Source organism: Patella vulgata, chromosome 3, assembly GCF_932274485.2.
Source record: "Patella vulgata chromosome 3, xgPatVulg1.2, whole genome shotgun sequence".
NCBI classification, from domain to species: domain Eukaryota; kingdom Metazoa; phylum Mollusca; class Gastropoda; family Patellidae; genus Patella; species Patella vulgata.
In genome coordinates, this window is record NC_065881.2 from 65695066 (window position 1) to 65717263 (window position 22198).

Below are 22198 nucleotides of genomic sequence, written 5' to 3' on the forward strand. Positions count from 1 at the left end.
AAATACTTCTCGGCATTTCTAACTATATTCTACCTTGTTTATTATTTACTTCAAAACGTAACCACCATTCAAAATATAATCATAAAGGCTAGAAAATGACATTATACTAGATTCGTTACGACATTCAACACGTTTCATATCTCGTAATTTCTCGCAAGAATTTACTTTGGTTTTTTGTTAAATTAACCAATCATAAAAATTCTACTTGCAAGCGAGGAATTATTTCTTTATTGTACAATCAATAGACGCCTTCCAATTTACTTTATTCTATTCTTAGTAACATTGTGTAATCGTACGAAGGGAAACAGAGTATTGTTTTGTATATTATTGTTATATTGAATTAAAAAATGTTTCAAATGAACCAAGTTAACTAGGTAAATAAATTACTACGGCCTAAGGTAGTTTAAATTCTCATTAAAGAATTGTACATGTCTAGGCGAGTATAGCGTGCGCACGAGTAATGACTCGCACCTCCTGACAAGCTCTGTTTTATGTTTAAAATTGATACCATACGGTTAACGGTTACTAACCGGTTAATAGCTACGGCTATTCGAATAACAAAAAGTCCTAACCGTAAGAGCACTAATTGTCTTATTTCTAGCCCTTCACAATATACCCTGGATATAAAAACGAAATATCTAAGTTTACTGAATTTATTGTAGATATAAACAAGATACGATATGGCTGCAGTAGACACAAAAAATTTCCCCATTGACTCTAAATGTTAATTTTCTTTGACTTTTCTCAAAAAAGATTTGGGGTTGGGCACTTTCTACCACATATGGAGCAACATGTGGGAACCTAAACTATAACACATACTTATGGAAGAACAATTACTGATTTATTTAGGCGACGTTTCGAATAGTATTCTCTCAACGTTTTCAAGTAAGTACATGTACAGTAACAAGTGTGTAGGGCAATTATATATGGACAAGCAATAACAACAAATCAGAAACCATGCATGACAACAACAAGGTCAAAGGCATGAAAACAACATGATCAAAGGCAGCTAGAGTGCATATGAAGGATCAGTGAGACCACTGATAATTACTAAATGCCCCTTAAAGATCATTAAAGATCATATGGCTACCTCTTACTCAAATGCATGTATGGAAATCTTGATAAACAAACTGGAAGTAGCATATAAGTAAACATGCAACTGTTCGCCCTACATTTCAAGGTAACCAACCTCTTAACTCTCTTATAATTCTGCCTTAAATCATGATTAATGACCAAAACCTGGCAGAAAATGTATATTCAAACCCCCTTCTTGGATTCTACACCAAAAACAACATGCAAAAGGGGAGAGAGAGAGGACTGTAATTAGCTTTTGCACTAGATTCAAGGGTAACCAGTTTAAGGAATTAATGACCTGTATTCATGTAACTTTAACTATGCTTGTTGACCTAGACTGGTATTATTTATTCCTAATAGAAATAAACTATCATATAGGCTACATGTACAATAAACGGTCATCTAGTTTATTGACTATTATATGGGACAACTGTGGAAGTAATTATTGGACTCAGTCTGGTCAAACTATTGTTGCAGGAGGCATGGAAACCATATATACACCATAATATATCTTTAAATAATTCAATATTAAGTTGATTTGTAGTTCTAGAGAATCCTTTATTATATGATCATATATTTACATTGATTTATGAGGTAGACCTATAGTGTTTTTCTTTAATTGTATTTCAACATTAGATAACAAGATTTGTGAAGAAGTATGGTATAAAAAATAAATTTAAATTCTGTTATTGGTATAGTCTGTTCAGGAAGGATATCTATTGTGGCCTGGCAACCTTTGGTGTATATTAAGGGACCAGTATTATCCAAAAGTGGAAATTTTCCAATTTTGTTTCCAAATAAAAATGTTTCAAGAAGATACTCTGTTAGTTTCTGTCAACCTGTAAACATTTAGACAGAAATAACTATATAAGTATTATACGAAAGCCCAGAAGGCTCATTCCAAATTCCAAATGCAAAATTCATGTTTTACCAATAAAATAGCAAATTGGCATCTCCCCTCAATTAAACAAATTAGAATTTAAATAAATTGTAATTTTACACAACTAATTGGTGCTAGTTTACCTATACGAAAGCCCAGAAGACTCATTCCAAATTCCAAATGCGAAATTCCAAATTCCAAATGCGATCGTATAATGTGGTCGTATATTGTCGTCGCCCCCGTCCGCCCATCCGTCCAGCGTCTACAATTGCTTGTGGACGCACAAGAGGCTAAAGTTAATATCCGATTGACTTTAAATTTATACACAGTGTTTAAGGTCGTGAGACGAAGAAACCTGTTGATTTTCAGCTATTTCCGATTATTACTGCCAGAGTTATCGCCCTTGATCACTTAAAAAAATCTTGTGGACGCCCTAGAGGCCAAAGTTAATATTCGACTGACTTTAAATTAATACACAGTGTTCAAGGTCATGAGACAAAGAAGTCTTTTGATTTTCAGCGATTTCGAATAATGACTGCCAGAGTTATGGCCCTTGATCACTTCAAAAAATCTTGTGGACGCTCTAGAGGCTAAAGTTAATATCCGATTGATTTTAAATTTATACACAGTGTTTAAGGTCATGAAAGAAAAAAGTCTAATGATTTTCAACGATTTCCGATGATTACTGCCAAAGTTATGGCCCTTGATCACTTTGAAAAATCTTGTGACGCTCTAGAGGTTAAAGTTATCACGGCTTGACTTCAGAAGAGTTTAAGGTCATGAGACGAACAAGTATATTGATTTTCATTGAATTTTGATAACTTGAACAGCTAAATCCATGATATTAAATGTTTCGTATACTAAACATTAGCATGGGGCAGAACTTTATAAAAATCAAACAAATTCTAATGATTTTCTGATAATTACTTAACGAGTTGTTACTATTAATCAGATTTTAGTGTATTATAAATGTTTCATTACCGCAAAAAGTAAAAATATGCGACAAGTCTTGTTGACTGCCCGGACGATTTAGCTGCTGTGGGCGTATTATCTTCTCTGCAGCAGCCATGATGTTTGTAATGTCACGTGATTATGTTGAATTTGGAATTTGGAATTTCACATTTGGGATTTGCAATTTCAAATCTAACTAGAACTGCGACGCAGTAATGACGGGTTTCACCGGTACCCTGTTACCCTTGAACATATGTCACTACCGGTACCGATGAAACCATTAAACAGGTTCCTACATAAGCATTGCACACATCAAATAAAATGTACGCAGAATCAACCAAATCCAGCAATATCAATTCATTGTATACATTTGTTACATGTAAGTGATACTGACAAAAGTACATTAATTCCGGTGATAATGAAAATGTTAAATTAGTTTTATGAATTCAGAAATGGCATAAGGCATCACATGGAGAAAATTTTATGTAAATTGAATAATAATTGCCACTTTTATAGACCAAAAATCTTGAAAAGGGACTTGTAGAAAATCGTCTATTTTGGACCGCGGAACATATGAACTTTGTTTTATACAAATCGAACAATAAATAATTAATCCAGGACTGAAAAACTGAATTAGCCAATGGGGACCAAGGAAAAATACGGTGACAAAAAATTTTGACATTTTTTGTCAAATCAGATGACCCTTTAACCCTTGGTAAAATACCACATAAAAATATTCATTAATAAAAAAAGTTTTTTGTAAAAATTTAAATTTTCAAAATTTGGCGCCTAATATCTCAAAGAACCTTCGCTATGTGCCTTGTCTCTGGCTATGTCAAAATGTATCAAATATTACAATCCGACAATTATTGATAACATTACGGCAAAATATGGAAAAATGACAACTTCGGCGATTTCGGACATTTCGCATTGTCGCAGAATGTTGGAAATAGCTTTAAAATTTAAGTCAAACCCACTTTTCCAGTAAAACCGAAGACATCGAATCGATCCGACAAGTAGTTTCTGAGATATGCTCAAATGGAAAAATAATAATAATAATAATAAAAATAATAATCCGAACAAAAACAACAGTGTTTCACACTGGCTACGCAGTGTGAAACCCTAATAATTTGGAACGGGTATCTATCCGGCCCAGGCATCAGATAGGTAAACTAGCACTAATTACAGTAATTAGTTGTGTAAAATTACAATTTATTTAAATTCTAATTTGTTTAATTGAGGGGGCTGCCAATTTGCTATTTGATTCATTTGATTGGTAAGACATGACTTTTGAATTTCGCATTTGGAATTTTGAATTTCGCATTTAGAATTTGGAATTTGGAATGAGCCTTCTGGGCTTTCGTAGTATTATGTTACTTGTAATAAAATATCAGATTGTAATGTGGGTGCAAATTACTGTAATCAGTATTCTCATTGTATTTTCTTACTGCACAACCTTTTACTGTAATTTGTCTTGTGCAATATTTAGTAGAGGTTTCCTATAGAAAATCGTTATCGAAAGTGATATCTTAAAAGATTTGTTTTCCCATTCAGTATTGCTAATAGCCTAATGAATGAGTACTTTGGTAAGTTGATTCGTGATTATTCTAATTTATTTGCCTGAATTTGTGGATTTTGAATTCTTTTAATGAAATTAATTTGGTGATGGTTATTTTTGTTTTACATGTATTAGTTTTATTTGGATTTCATATGTAAATTTTATTTGTTGGTAAAGGAAATTGAATTAGAAAATCAAATTTAAATGAACTTGAATTGAAAATGTCATTGAAACATTAAAAAACTATAATACAAGAATAATGTTATGACTTGAATAAATTTCTGATACTTTTTTTAAAAACAATTTAAGTTGTAGGTGAATTTTACCCCAAGATAAATCCATAATCATCCACAATATATATTCACATACATACATTTCAGATGTAAACAAATAAACTATTTTCAACCGGTCAGGCTTATGTCATATCCCTTATTCCTTACCCGTCTTGGTACATCACAATCACCTTTTTATACGCCCACGTTGAAATGTGGTCATATATTGTCGTCACATCCGTCCGTCTGCTCTAGAGGCTAAAGTTAATATCCGATTGACTTTAAATTTATACAAAGTGTTTAAGGTCATGAGACCCAGAAGCCTATTGATTTTCAACAATTTCAGATGATTACTTCCAGAATTATGGTCCTTGATCGCTTTAAAATATCTTGTGGATGCTCTTGAGGCTAAAGTTAATATCTGATTGACTTTAAACTTATACACATGTTTAAGGTCATGAGACAAAGAATCCTATTCATTTTCAACGATTTCCAAGAGTTAAAGCATTTGATCACTTTGAAAATTCTTGTGGATGTTCTAGAGGTTAAAGTTAATATAAATTGTTTAAGGTCACAAGACAAACAGTAGAAACAAATTCTAATGTTTTCTGATAATTACTTCATGGCTTATTAATTACTTGTAATCAGATTTCATGTGTTGTAAATGCTCACATTACTGACAAAAGAAAAATATGCGACAACACTTGTTGACTGCCTGGACGACTTAGTTGTTGTGGGCGTATGTTTCGTTGCCTGGCAATCTATCTTTTAATTTTTTTACTTCAGAACCGCTTGATGGATTTCAACCAAATTTAACCCTTTTGACTTCTTCTATTAAACTACATGATGCATTTCAGTGAAATGTTGTATTGCTTGGATGATACTTATACAGATATGTTCAAATATAGTTCCCAGGTCCACATTAAAAGAGGAATTATTATAACTTAACAACATTTTCTGGAAAAGTTTGGTTTTAGGTGCAAGCTAGAATTGGGCAAGTGTAGACATTATCACTTAAACAGATAAATTATTTGTTTTTTCAGTCTCCGACAACATTCCCCCCGGAATCTACAAAATTACTGAAACATGACTATTCAAATTGGCAACAAGTAATAGTTACCCTATCTTCATGTTCTTTACTGAACTTATTCAGACTAAAACATGCCAGACATCATCTAAACCACATCACATCAACACAAATTTGATTACTATATTAATCTCTATTTATGATAACCTCACTCAACCCATTGATGAGTGATTAAGTCCACTAGGGCTCTTGTAAAGTGATTAAACACACCTGTGTATAAAAAATATGTTCACAAAGACTCTGGCTAGCTTTTACAAAGAAGATCGGAGAATTAGTGTTACTTAATCCTTCAATAGATCAGGAATGCTGTTTGAAAATTTTTAGAGGTTGTCAGCATCAGGAAATATGGTCAGTAAGCTTCCAGTCCCTTTAATCCTTTCGCTGCGAAAAGTCGCAAAAATATGACGGGCTTTATTTTCCATTCATGCGACACATTGCATTTCTACGACTTTGTTGTATGAACGAAAGTTGGCCGGCGGAATGAAGTGCATTCACTCCCTCCCTTTGTTTATAGGTGGCACTGTGTGACCGATAAATGCTTCTGCTTCAATTTTAGCGTGTAAACAATTGGTATTTCTTTTTAAAAACTTTGAGGACCTAAACTTATGTACAAATTGTGGAGCCAGTGCTGTAAGACATATTCACTGACAGTGATTCTGAGGCGGCATTGCTCGATTCGAGTGGTTTATGTGATCGATTTACAGGACAAAATTTCGGATTCTAATGTGTGGGGATAAACACTGTCAAAATATCGGTTAGCTATATAGAAAAAAAACCCGCAAAGACCCAGCGTTAAACAAATATTCTGAATCTGACCCTCCCCCTCCTCAAAATAGGCCTAGTCAAAGAAATTAGCATAATGGTATAAACTTCTAAATCTGATGAATGGAAAGTAATAATCAAATTCAAATGTAACAACTTCTTTAATTACATAAAATGTCGAAAACCATTTCATCTTGGTTTTTGGGATTTTTTTGGGCCCAGAATATATTCATGCATTTCTGTTTAAAACAGCCATTTTGCACTTAGCACTGTGCATTGATTAATCCATTTTGAGTCCCACAGCGAAAGGGTTAGTATACTTCAGCTACAAATTTGATTGACTATCTCTTTAACACATCTGTACAGAATACTTTTAGGTAAATTCAGTTTTTCGATCATTCTTTACAAAAGTAGCCATAACACATAAATATTGATATTGTGTGCCTAAGGCTTTGCCTGCATTGACACGGTAACAGGGAGTAACACAACTGATCAGTTGCAATTGATCTATGCGCTTGGCATACATCAAAATTGCAAAACAGAAAAACAACCTCATGGCTGCATCTACATCAAAAGTCATACAAAATACAATTAGTTGCGCAAACATAGATAATTTTAGAGAAACTAAGTACAACTAGCTGCCTGAAAATTAGAATGTCAACTGGTGGTTTTACAGTTGCAAGCGTGCGTATATCGACATAAACTGGCAACTTATCGTATCCTTTCAGTTGTAGCGAGTCGCTCCCAGTTGACTTTAGACTTGAAATTTAAAAGTATATATTGGCATAAGCCTAAAGAACAAATATGCAACTTTTTTTCTTACTAATCTGGATCAGTTTTTTTGATTGAAATTTTAAGATTATAAATTATCTAAAAATCAGTATGGTCTCTGCAGGTCTCCATCAATTTATTTTTAACTAATCCTCAGTATATTAGCAAAATATTGCACATCATGATTCGGGAATATAAAAAAAAACAAAAACAATGTCCTAAAGCATGCTTAAACTAAAGACTGTACATCCACTCAGACAACATGAGTATGACCTGTTGAGCAGATAATTAGTAAAACTGGAAACAATGTCAGGGTAAGAGAGTGGGGGGGGGGGACTCATCATATAATACACAATACACAAATACACAGTTTGCTTGGTTGGTCAATTTTCATCATTTACATATTTATTAGCAATTGGGAGATTTCCAGTAGTATATAATGAAAACCAGTAGCTGTTGTCACTGTCTTTTCTTAATTAAAGAGTAAAGTGAGAATTGATTGATTTGAAATTCTCATACAAAAACGTTTGGTCATACCGGTATCTTAAAACTCAATACATCTAGTATTTAACCTTTATTCTTGCATGGTGGGGCCTTTTAGGTTGTTTTTTTTGTGGAATATTCTTTCCAAATATTATTGGTGGTTGAAAGCTGAATTTACTGTTTTTGCATATTTATACCTTGAATATATATACCTTGTTGTCATGTAACTATGTCTATATTATTTGACTAATAGGCTAATGATCCTCATTTTTAAGCTAGGCTTAATATCTTCAGTTGATATATTGAATTTATAAAATAATTAATGTGACTATAATTTAGTGTGCATTAAGCTTTAAAAATTAGATATTGTTAAAAAAAATTACAAATGACGATCAGCAGCTTTATATAAAGTAACTTAACAGCGAATGTAGACTTCCAGTCCATATTGTTCCAAAAACCTGATAAATGTTTATGTCCATCTAACAGCAGTAGCAATTCTATTCATTTCATATTGCCAAGATGGTATCTAATCTGCATTTCTAGTCTTAACAGTCTAAATCAATATCTCACTTTATACAGTATTTATACAGTAGTAATTCTCATTAAAAGTATGGCATATTTTGGTATATATGGAAAGTAGAGATCTCCAATCTTACTAAAAAAAATTCTGGATTCCATTACAAACACCAATGGGGCACCCACAGTAACACTATCTGACTACATATCTTTTGTTAGCCTTGTGATCATCTAGGTTTGACTCTGGAGTGGATGTTATTGTAATTTTCTTCTTTTGGACTTCAACTTCACTTAGGACTTCAAACGCTGTGTATGTATTTTCAACAGCTGAATTATATGTTTATCAGGAACAATATTACAACAATTTCTTGTTATATATGTTTATACGGAAGCAGGTTACACAATAGTCTACATTACAATACTTTAAATTAACATGTCAAGGACATAATACTGATTTTAAGGGGGATTTGAAGCAAACTTTTAATAAAACCATATGTTAGTCTCGAAATGACCTAGTTTGTGTCGAGTGGACATTAAACCCCATTTCGCTCTCTCTCTCTGTGCGAAGTTAGGAATGTTTGAAGTTTTGACAAACTGTAGTGTAGATTGGTTATCATCGTAGAAAAGGTATTTATTAAACTCTTAAATGGCGGTATGTATTATCTGCTTAAAAACAAATCCATCAGATGGCCCAGAGAGTTGGTTATGGATTTGTCATGATAATAAATGTTTAAATAATAATTTATATAACATTTGAAGCCATAAAAAAGACCTGCAATAGACAAATTTAACTCTTATACAGTACATATTTTTACTGACAACAGATTATTATCGGTTATGGATAGTTGATTACTGATGATGGAATTACAACTGATTCCATATTTAACGAGGTTGACATTGCTTTTCCCTAAACCAAGTCGTTTGGGATCCATGTTTGTGTCCATACTGACAGGATTAGAATTTGTGTGCCAGTAAGCAGATGAGATGAATTGATCCATTTTGTTGTTGATGAGATGAATTGATTCATTTTGTTGTTTATCATGGATTAAGAGATAATTGCATTCAGTGTTTCTTTCCTACTTTCACCATCCTATTATTTATCTGAATCAAATTTATTCAAGTATCTGTTATCAGTTACAAATGTTGAATGAGTATATGAAGTTAATTTTGAATATGGATGCCGATTGCGAAAACATAGAGTACTGTTATTCTGAATATGTTGCAATATTTATAGCTTTTATGAAATTTAGAGCATTCAAAGAAAGAAAGTAAATTCTTTTATTTCAATTTTATGATTCTAAAGTTCTTAATTTCCGTTACCATACGTCCACTCGTCCACATGGAAATGTGGTCGTATATTGTCCTCGCCGACGTCCTTATGTCCTTCCGTACGTCTGTTGTCCACAATTTCTTGTAAAAACTACATTTATCTTCTGATTATATTGAAATTGATATACAGTGGACTCTGTCATATCCGACCTGAATACTCCGGCAATCCATACTCTGAATATTCCGAATTACGACATCAATCAGCCGTCCCGTCACATGATTTCCATTGAATCAACACTGTATAATCCGGCCTTCATTCGGTGGGTGTGAAGCCACAAAAGAATAACAGGCAATCACCAATCAATTATCGGTGAGATTAAACTTTGTTGATAACTTTGATAATTTTATAATCACTTGTGACAAATACTCAAGAATACCCCTGAATTTTACGAACCGAGTGACGATGACCTGGACAAAGCACGACAGATTATCAATGAACATGTGACACCAAAGACAAGTGTGTGATCAACTGAATACGATGAAGAGGATGAATTAACGACAGACTTGACCTACGCATGTTAAATGAAATAAAAATTAATGTAATAAAATTTTGAATGTACAGAAAGGTTTATCATTGTTTGGGAATAACTTTCTTGGGATTCGAAGCTACATTATAATAATACTTCCTTTTTTCGAAGTTACAATAATAATTCGTGGTTTGAGAAAACTGAGTATTCCGACACTCTGCATAATCCGACATATTGTAACGATCCCCTACGATGTTGGATTTGACAAGAGTCCACTGTATGTTGTTTACATCAGTGAGATGAAGAATCCTATTTAATTTCAATAATTTCTGTTAATTAAGGCTCATTTCACTTTTTTGAACCGTGTGAACGTTAAAAGTCATCATCCGATCTGTATGAAATTTATATGCATCATTTAATTTAGTGAAACGATGGTGCCTATGGAATTTCGACAAATTCGGTTAATTTTTTCTACAGTTATGGCCGTTGTTGGACTTTGTTGAACCTTATGACGGCTTGAATGAAGAAAATTATCATCTGATCTGTATTTGAAATTTATATGCATCATTTGAATTAGTGTGACAAGGAATCCTATTGAATTTCAGCAATCTCCGTTAATTTCTTCTAAAGTTATGGCCCTTGTTCAGCGCTCCAACAACAAAAGTTATAAACCGATCTGTGTGAATTTTATATGCATCATTTGATTTAAGGTAACGAAGAAACCTTTTGAATTTCAGCAATTTCTGTTGATTACTTCTCGAGTTATGGCCCTTACTTTGTTGAGTCTTTTGAAGATTCAAATGACAAAAATTATCATCTGATCTGTATGAAATTTATGTGCATTATTTAAATTAGTAAATCAAAAAAGCCTGTCGAATTTCAACAATTTATGTAAATTGCTTCCAGAGTTAAGGCCCTTGTTTCAGTTTGTAGAACCCTCAAACGAAAAAGGTATGATCTGATCTGTATGTAATTATCTTGTAAATACCACCAATTACCTACAAAAGAATACATATCCAACAACCCTTGTTGACGGCTCGGACGATATAGCTGCTGTGGACGTATGTTTCATTGCCTGGCACCCTTTCTTTGCACTTTTCGGTATTGAGTTAAAAGCACTTATTTCCTTCTGTTAAAACTATTCTATCCCAACATACAAATACTGGTAGATGAATTTTAAAATTCATTTTATGTAATCTATTAGATTTTCTATTTTTGCCTGAACCATTGAAACTTCCATGATGATTGATCAGCACACGTATATTGTTCTAATTCTAGAAATAGAATAATACTTATAAATTCCATTATGAGAAATCTTGATACAAAATTCTCTTTTATGGTTATTTTTAGTTCCATTTATCCTTAAGACGAAAAGCTTTTATGTTCTCAGCTTATTCTTGGTAGATATGTTTCTGTTTGTCTGTTGGCAGCCATCATTAAATTGCTATAACATTTTTGTGATTATCTAATCTATTAAAACCAGTCCTGCTGACATTTTGATGTTCAAAAAGACTAATGGAATTAAGCTGTCTTTGAACAATAATTCATCGAAAGTAATTGCGCATAACTAATTAATTAAAGAACAAACATGTTCAACAATAAAAAATATATCGTTTTTATTCTTAAAAATTGTTTATCGTTAAATGATGCTAGATATTACTCTAATTGTTGAGATGTCATTCTGTTGGTTTGTTTCTTTTTTGCTTTGTCATCTCTGACACTACTGCTTAGAACTTGACAAAAATTGCTTGTTATGTCAGACCAATGATCTAATTGTGCACCTGGCATTTTGGTACCTATGGCAACAGATGCTTGCGAATTTGAAGCAAACTTTTACGGGTGCATGGATCTGAGATAGTACTTCACCTCACCTCACAGGAATATAGTAGACAAGATCTGTTTAAAAGAACTTTGCGGTCAAATGTTGAATTACTGTGATTTTTGTGAAAAATCCGAAATTTTCTTTTACTAACATGTCAGATTAGGTTGCAAGCAATCAAAGCTGCAGTCAGGTAACCATTTCAGCCTTTGGTCATGTTATTTTTTTTTTAAACTTTTCACTTTTAATAATCAACTTCTCTTTATGTATCTAACTTTCAGATCTGGAGATGGGTGATTCGGCTCCACATGCCCATGGACCTGTGGGAAACAACAATCAGCCTGATTATGATTACCTCATTAAATTCCTTGCTTTAGGTAAGTTAAAGAGGCAACTGCACTGATTGTAAATGTTTTAAAAGTGATTATATTGACAGATCTGACTATACATTGCAAAAAAATAGACTTTTTAAAATTCTTATAACTCATTATTATATTGCTTAATAGAGTGGCTTTCAAAAGCTTTAGTGGACACATGCACTTATGTTTGTACAGTATAGTCTAGCGTGTGTATTTCAAAAATGATCAGTGAACGCTAGATACCTTTCTGGAATTTTGAGTTTGATTTACCATATCTTTATGTCTGATTAGGCATATATGAGGTCAGACATTTGCCAATCCACGTAGGACAGAATCTCTAGTCTAGTAGGGTAAGCAGAGATAAGCAATTTGATTGGTTGGTGCTTTGGGACACGATAACTTTTGTTCTAAGTAATTGAGAGTGATGAAACTTGGTGTATACTTTCATCACATCAGTACCTTGACTAAGTTTGATAATGAGCATTTTCTGCTGAGGGTAAGCAGAGCGATAAGCAATTTGATTGATCAAGACTTTGGATGGAACCAATAGCATGCGGTCTAATTTGGTTTAGGCGTTTATGTGAATGTCTTAATGGAGTTCGAAGATGAGCATTGTCTTCTTATGGTAAGCAGAGATAAGCAATTTGATTGGTTGGTGCTTTGGGACACGATAACTTTGGTTATAATTAGAGAGAGAGAGATGGGGTTTAACGTCCACTTGACACAAACTAGGTCATTTCGGGACTAACATATGGTATAATTTTATTTCAATAATTCGCTTGCGCATAGGGGTCTTTAGCAGTGGGAGGAAACCGGAGGACATGCAGAAAACCCACGAGGTTGGACAGGCGACCCTACTCCTTGTCACGTACAACCGGGGATTCGAAACCACGCCAGTCGACTCAATGACAGACTTTATGATATAGTGCGCGCACGCTAACCATTCAGCCATCCAACCCCCCTGGTTATAATTAAGTGAGAGCGATAAAACTCTGAGTATAGATTCATTATATCATTACCTTGACTAAGTTCGATGATGAGAATTTTCTGCTTAGGCTAAGGATCGATAAGCAATTTGATTGGTCAAGACTTTGGAGCATAACAACTCTGCTTTTAATTTTGGTAGAATGTTTAAACTTGATCTAGATTTTCATTAGTTGAATGTCTTGACTGAGTTCAATGATTCACATTTCCCGGCTGCCGCAAAAGCTAAGCAGAACTAAGCAATTTCATTGGTCGATGCTTTGAGACAAGATAACTTTGATTCTATCTGATAGAGAGTGATGAAGTTTAGTGTATAGTTGATAATCAGTTTGATTGCTCGATGCTTTTGAAAACGATCACTGTTGGCTTGTTTATTTGCCCATACGTCATTAAAGATACATTATGGGAGATTTTTATAGAGAGTTGGCCATTCTTGCTATAACAGTTCAAAAGTAGATGATGAAAGAAGAATATATTGAAAAATTCAGTCAAATTACTTTATTCTGAACATAGTTATCATCGTTGTAATATTTGCCTAGAAATGGAAGCTAAATGTGTCTTCACCTTTGCAGATCGTTTGATTGACAGGCGTTAACTCCACCTACATATCTCGATTATCAAGTAAAGTTTTCAATGGCATACGGAAACGCTTTACAGCGGCCTCGCTAAGTACACTCTATCATTTAGCCTCGATCTAACTGACGTATTTTCATCAGGTTACCCCTTATTTGATTTAATCAATTAGTGAAATCCTATTTAAATCCGAGCTGTAGCCGAGCCATCCGTGGGTCTACAGAGTTGATTTTGGTCTTGTTGTTTAAATAAAGATCTAATTTATAATTTCTATAACATCTGAAGCCTAAATTAAGACTTGAAATAATCAGATTTAGCTCTTGCATAATGCATGTTTAAGTTAAGGGGAAAGCCTATTTTGTTGTATTCTATCATAGTAGAAAAAGAGCACTTAATTGTGAAAGTATGTAAAAAAAACCAAACAATTAATATGTACTGTAGCTCTCCGGAATATTCAGTGCAAGGTTCAGTGCAATAAAGATTCCCCTACAAAGATGGGGTGACATATGTAGATCCTTGGCCCTGTAAAAGTATGTTCGGATGTGTCGAAAACTTTAGATCCTTTTGGGTACAGATTGGTTTGCAGTTCTTGAACATAAAGAATCTTTAGCAGTTAAAATTTTCGAAAGTGTGAATAGTAAACAGAAACATTGTAACCATAGAAATAAAAGTTATCATGATGTTAGTCATAAAATGACTGATGTCTTATTGTGAGAAGTTAATGAACCCCCACACCTGGTCAGTCTTAATCAGATTTGATATGGCTGCTTCTCTTAATTAATTTTATCGGATACAAATTTTGAAGTATTTCTCTTTTCAGGTGATTCCGGTGTAGGTAAAACAAGTCTATTATTCCAGTATACAGACAATACATTTAATAATAAATTCATCTCTACTGTCGGCATAGATTTCAGAGAGAAACGTGTGGTTAGTTTCATTTTTCTCCCTATAGATTTCTTAAAAAGACAATTACTTCTGTCTTTTATTCTACCTTTCAAAGAACAACCATAAAGTTTGATTGATCTTGATTAGTGAGGTATGTGATACAGTGAATTCCCTCAGGAATTTTAGACTTTTATCTACCATTTAAATGTGAGAGCTAGAAACCTCCATTTAGCTTTTGATAAATTGGTCGTGATTGTGGTTGATTGTTTTAGGTCTCAATAAAATATCATCCCAATCAACATTTGAGTGTTTGTATGTGATGAACTGTGATTATAGTACATGTATTTACAACATGGTCAAAGCCTCAACACTGTGTACAGCGTTTTGACTCGGTACCTGTTTTCGTTCAGTACCATTTATTTTTTTTTTGTTACAAAAACATGATTGACATTTTTGTAATTAACATTGTAGGCAGACATAATATACAGAATTCAGTAGACCTGATCATGATAATAAGATAGAAAGTGAAAATGGGTTTAAGGTCCTCTTGACATTAAAGATACATTATGGGAGATTAGATAAAGAGCTGGCAGTTCTCACTATAATAGTTAAAAACTAGATAATGTAAAGGGAATTTGCTGAAAATTTCAGTCAAATTGATCCACTCTGAACCGAGATTTTAGCGATTGAATATTGGGCCTAGCCTCGATCATCATTACTAAAGTCGGTAGGATAAAAAAAACATAGTCTTGATTATCCATTTTTTGATTTTATTATGAATGGAAGTCGAACAGCAAATTGGAACCTAATCCAATAAACATCGCAGGCTAGCAATGCCATCAAGAGTTGATTATGGTCTGGATGAGTTTATTAATGTCTAATTAATAATTTAGATAACATTTCAGGCCTAAAGAAATACCTGCAATAGGCAGATTTAGCTCGTGCATAATGTATGTTTAACAAGTCATTTTGGTACATTTGCTGATATTTCTAATTCAATTTTCGTGGGATGATTATGTATTTGATATATATATAATGTAAAACAAATAGTTTTAATATCTTGAACTGCTTCACCTGAGAGTACTATATGCTACGGATGACCAACTATTATAAGCTTTGTGTCTGATAGACCTACCTGATACATAATACTGTAAAATGTATATTTACAATTTCGGTACATGTAAATGTATGTTTACAAATTCATCCAGACATTGTGTAGATTAGAATTAGGGAATGAATAGTGTAACATTTTTGTATTTATTTATTTTTTCTTTCATTCATTCAATAATATATTCACTGATACATTCCTTAAGTTATACACCTATTAATCTTTCAATGCTAACAAATGGTTATATTAAACTAATGACACATATTACATATTTATTGTCACATGCCTTTTGAAGAAAGCAGAGGACTAATAAAATGGCTGTGAACCAAACCAGACAGTGAATAAATAGTTAGGATATTGTTACTGTAAAACAACAACTTTATAATTTTTTATTTAGTTCATTCAAATCTGGCTGAAAGATATTTCTGTTTCATTATCATTTGCTTGATAAAGACGAGAGTACATGTATCCTCGTCGAAACATCCCTACGTATTAAAGATACCTTCCCGCGTATAAACTGGGTGATTGGATGATAGATTTGGACCGAAAAAATATACAATCAAAATTTTGCCTCAAATCCTTCTCAAAACATTGTATTCGTGAGGGAATACCCCTGCTATAAAAAAAATCTACTAAAAGAAGCCATGTTTGTGTCACGTGACTTAGCTGCCGCGGTACCTAGTTCTGTGGTTTTTATCTCTGAAACTGTTGTACGTTTAAGCTCACCACCAAGTTTATAAACATATACATCAAACGCTCATTAATGCTGAGACTGAGAGATCAGATAACCTTTGCGTGCTACCTTTGACGTCACTCGAGCAGACATACTTTTAATCGTCGGGTTGCCAGTTAGGGAAATCCTTATATTTTTGTCCTGTATGCACTTCATGGGTGTTTTTCAGGGAATCCAGTACTTTTTTTTTTAGTAAGATTGGATGTTTCTACTTTCCATACATGTATATCTACCAAAATTGCCATACTTTTATTGGAAATAACCACCGGATAAATACTTTTGTGGGTAGTAATTGCGTACAGGTATCAATAAAATTGAAACTTGTGTTCCAATTGTTAACATTTGAAGCAGCATTATGGGAGATTAGATAAAGAGCTGACAGTTTTTGCTATAATAAGAGTTAAAAAATAGACAATGTAAAGGGAATATGCCGAAAATTTCAGTCAAATTACTTCACTCTGAGCCAAGAAATTTTCATTTCAATAACACTGTAGCCTTGATTGTCATTGATAATAAACGAAGTCTTGATTATACATTTTTACGGTTAATCATCAATTGCCGGATTCAGATCTGTTTAAAATCGAACCCATCAGATGGCATCGAGAGTTGTTTATGGTCTTGTCATGTTAATAAATGTCTAATTAATAGTTTATATCGCAAAAAACAATTAATCATGCATTATGTAAGAGCTAAATCTGCCTTCAAATTCTTAATCTCATTAATTCTTATCTCGGCTTCAAAACCGTAGTAGAAAAAATGTTCAGATCTTGGCATGATTTTCTCAGAGTCTTACAAAAACGTATTGTTCTGTTATAATACTGCAGCAAGTTTTGGATCGCAATTATATGGATCCTGTTTCTGTTGTATGTTTGCTTCGATTATGATAATCAGATTTAAAATGAATTTTTTATTTAGGTACATCGGATGCCAGCAGCAGATGGATCTATTGGCAGAAGCCAAAGAATACATTTACAATTGTGGGACACTGCTGGGCAAGAAAGGTATTACATTATATTATCAATTTATTAAGGGTGTTGAAATAGTAATGCATACATTTTATTGCAATCACTTGCCTGTGTTCAAGCATTAACACCATATATGGATTGTTTAAATTAGTCTATGGCAATTCTTTTCATTCTATGAAATGCAATATCTTTAATGAACATAGAAATCAACTAACTATATTCTTGTTCAATGTGTCTACCCTAACATAAATTCCATCTGCATGTTAAATACAATCAGATTTATCATTTTAAATGCAGTAGCTACTTCCAATTAACTGAAATAAACATTCTTTGAACATAGTGCCTTTGGTACATTTTAATTAGCTCACTGCCATCTGATTGTCAATCCAGTTAAAACCAACAACTAAAACTATAACTAGAACTGTGATGCAGTGATGACGGGTTTCACCGGTGCCACTTTACCATTGAAATGACACCATCGAACCGTTAAACAGATTTCCACATGAGCATTGCGCAGATGTTATAAAATGGATGCATAATTAGCCAGTAAATCCAGTAATATCGGTTCCATTTATAGATTTGTTATATATGTCATAAAATAAAATGCAGTAAACGAAGACTCGACACATTGACATCACTTCCATTATCAACAAAATATTTAAATCAGATTACAGAAATAACCAGTCTGATTGTCCGTTTGATGACAGAAAAATTCATTAAAAATTGAACAGAATTAACCCTTTATCAAGCCATTACTAAAAAGCGAAAAAAATCTTAAAAAGTGATACTGACAAAATTGGTTATTTCTTGGCACTTGAAGATGTTAGAAGCACATTTGTCATATCTATATGATTTATTGATTCATACTGTTTGTCCATTGGAATCAAATATTTTAATTTTTTTTCGAATAATGAATATTACTTACTTCATACAAATATTTGTTTTGGAGACTAAAAATGACATTACTTTAATACTTTTGGTGATAGTGAAAATCTTAAAATAATTTTATGAAACCATAAATGGCATTAAACTTCACATGTTGAAAAGTTTATGAAAATCGAATAATAATTGACACTTTTATGGACCAAAAACCTTGAAAAGTGACTTGTAGAAAATCGTCTATTTCTCTGCAACTGAACAAGTTAGAAAAGATTTTGTGATGTCTGTATGACCGTATTCTTTTTATTTATCTGTTGATTTAAGCTAAAAGTTAAAATTTTCACAACGTAGCAAATCATACTTAATAAAAATTTATTTTAAAGGATAGAAATACATGTGGTTGTATATTGTCGTCATCCCCGTCGGTCCGTCCATCGATCCGGCATCCACAAGCAATTGTGGACGCTCTAGAGGCTAAAGTTAATATCCGATTGACTGATAATTACTGATAATTACATAGTAGTACAAAGACTAATAATAAGTTTAGTAAATAATAGTGTTCCACACAAGTTACGCAGTGTGAAACCCTAAATATGTGTGTAATAACTGTCTCCAACCAGAGTCTGGATATCAATGTGATCCATGAACATGTATGGTTAATTACCTTTTTCAATATGAATGATAAATGTTGGTACCGGTATAATGTGTTGAAATCTTTCCTCCTATGTGAAAATTTAATTCATTGATAAAATATTGTTCTGGCGACCACAGTATAATCTGCTTGTATATTTTACTAACTACTTCCACATCTTAGATAATGATCATTTCAATAACTGTCATTTAACTGTTGACCCGTAAACCTAAAATGCATACCTGATTGCTGAAATGTCAGCCAATTTAATGCATGGTGTCAGGGAAATTATTCAGATGAATATATCACAAGTCGAGTGAGAAAGTCTTGAAATTGATTTTTTCAAGAAGTATAATTGTTATTTATCTTATCTGGGCATAAAGGAACAAAGACTTTCAAAATGAGTATGTTTTTCTATCTATCCATCTGTCTGTCTGTCCGTCACACTATAATCATGCAAATCCGTTTGTAACGTCCTGGATTATGGCCCCGATTGTTCGGAAAATCGCATTTTTTTACGCCCACATTTTCATGTGGACGTATATTGTCTGTCCGTCCACAATTTGTTGGTGGACACTCTACAGGTCACAATTTTTATCCGATTTTGACAAAACTTGAGATATAGGTCTATTCCCCAAAGACCTTGGTTTCTTTCGATATTGGCATGTATCGGACCATAACTTCATGGATTATGGCCCCTGATTGTAAGAAAAATCATGTTTTTAGCTTGTGGACATTCGAGAGGTCACAATTTTGATCTGATTTTGATGAAACTTCAAATGCATGTTTATAACGTAAAGATCTTGGTTCCTTTCAATATTCGTGCATATCAGATCGTACAAAAAAATCAAATTTTGAGCTTGTGGTCCCTATAGAGGTCACAATTTTTATCCAATTTAAAAAAAAAAATGTGTGAATATATCCTAGTTATACAATAATGATGGTTGAGTTCGAATTTCATGACTCGCCCATGTCCATCCACGTCTCTCTGTTCGTCCACAATTTGTTTGTGGACACTGTACAGGTCACAATTTTTATCCGATTTTGACAAAACTTGAAATATAGGTCTATCCCCCAAAGATCTCAGTTCCTTTCGATATTGGCATGTACCGGACCATAACTTCATGGATTATGGCCCCCAATTGGTTGAAAAATCGCATTTTAGCCTGTGGATTCTCTAGAGGTCACAAATTTTTTTCCGATTTTGAAAACTGTTTAGATATATCACCATTCCACCATAATGGAGGTTGAATTGGAATTTCGTGAAAGTGCCCTACAAAATGGCTGCTCTTTGTACGCAATTTATAAGTATGTAATACAAAGGTTATGGATTTTGATGAAACTTAAAATATATCTTTATATCCAAAAGATCTCAATTCCTTTTGATATTTGCACATTTCAGACCATAGCTTTCTAGATTATGGCCCCTGAATGTACGTAAAATCGCTTTTGTTTTTAGCTTGTTCTCTATTCATCTCTTGCAAAATGTGAGCATATCTTGCCTAGCAACCGCTGGTTTTTCATATTATTTATGAGCATAAGGAATTAAAATAAAATCCAGGTTTCTCTGTCCATATGAATAAAGAAATCATCCCCTTGTTTATTGATTCCATAGACATATTGTATACCTAGTGTATATACAAAAATACCCATATAGACCATTTTGATTATTGATGTATCATGCATCACTGAAACAAACGTGACAAGAATCTTGTATTGATGTAAGACCAAACCATTAAAATGGAATTTTTTAGAACCGTTGGAACTGTTGACAGCAGAATACAGAATAGTAAACTAATCTTGTGGATATTGAAGAATATAGCTTTGGTAATTTTGTGTCACCATCATCACACTTTATATTATATTAATCGTGATTTCATAATCAAAATTATTTATTTTACTTTGCGTGTTGTTTGTCATTTGTAGGCATTGAATTTGCATTTGCAAATTGTTAAAATATAAAGTGTTGTTGAAATATTGTCAATTACCATAACTTTGTATTCCTAGGTCAACACTATCACCAAGCTCACATTTCTACATTCTTTGCAGTTGACTGGTGATTAATATCAATTGTATACATATGAAACATTACCATTGGTACTTTATTCTGCTAAAAATTCTGCTTGTTCCTATCAAGTGTACTGTTATATAGATGGCAAGAGATGTGATAATTCACTGTTAATAAATTATTGATGATAATCGTAGGCTCCATAAATAGTAATATAACAATTAAATATTATATGTATTATATCTAGTCAGAATATAACAAAAACAGAAAAATATTCAAGCTCGGATCAATATTATATGAATAAATTGGAAAATGATCAAATGTGCTAGTTCATTAATAAGTTAGTAGACTGGGCCTTTGTATGTATATAAGAAATAATGCTAATCAATATAGTTAATATTCAATATGGATGTAGGTTCTATACTGATTATAGGAAAAGGACAAATGAATTTTGGTAAATATTTTGAATTTAACATGATTTTGATAAAGTGGTTTTGGTCTCTGGTGTTTTTTACCACAAGAGTTCTGTGGTGTTTTTCACCAAGAATTTTTCAAAATTTTCTTCTAAAGCGCCGATATCAGTGTTCTAAATTCAACAAGATTTTTTAGCTTAGAATAATTTTGATAGAGTTTTTGCTGAAAAACACAACAGATCAAAAACAATCAAAATTGGTGTTTTTATCACAAGAGTTCCCCCCCCCCCCCCTTATCACCCTGTGTTGTACCACATTACACAATATATTGTAATTAATGAATTGCCTTTATGCCCATAAAACAATTCTAATACTCAGGTTCTTCTACACTAGGTTGGTGCTGAAAAGTAGGATGTTAAACACTATTTCATTTCTGTTGCACTAGAATTTCAACCAATACTATTCAGACTAGCATACAAAAAATGCATCCTGGATCAGATAACAGTTTTTTATGTAATGAAGGTTGTCTATGTTTTATTAGTATAAATTACATCCTTCTCCTGTGTGATGTAAAAAGTCACAAAGTTTCATGAAGCAATATTTTGCTTTTTATAGCCTTCATTGAAATGTGGTCATATATTGTTGTCGCCACTGTCGGTTGGTCCGGTGTCCACAATTGCTTGTGGATGCT

At 33.0% G+C, this 22198-nt stretch overlaps 1 protein-coding gene across 3 annotated transcripts in view; it reads left to right on the forward strand.

The window, feature by feature from the left end:
- Positions 1 to 22198, forward strand: part of LOC126816890 (ras-related protein Rab-27A) — a 63274-nt gene that overhangs the window by 32040 nt on the left and 9036 nt on the right. For 2 of the 3 annotated variants that reach the window (XM_050543690.2, XM_050543691.2), the window contains 3 exons: positions 12251 to 12346; positions 14706 to 14812; positions 17527 to 17612. In XM_050543690.2, the coding sequence (XP_050399647.1) occupies positions 12251 to 12346; positions 14706 to 14812; positions 17527 to 17612 (289 nt within the window). Of the gene's footprint in view, positions 1 to 4459; positions 4492 to 12250; positions 12347 to 14705; positions 14813 to 17526; positions 17613 to 22198 lie in introns of those variants that run through there. The other variant, XM_050543689.2, reaches the window with a different exon arrangement.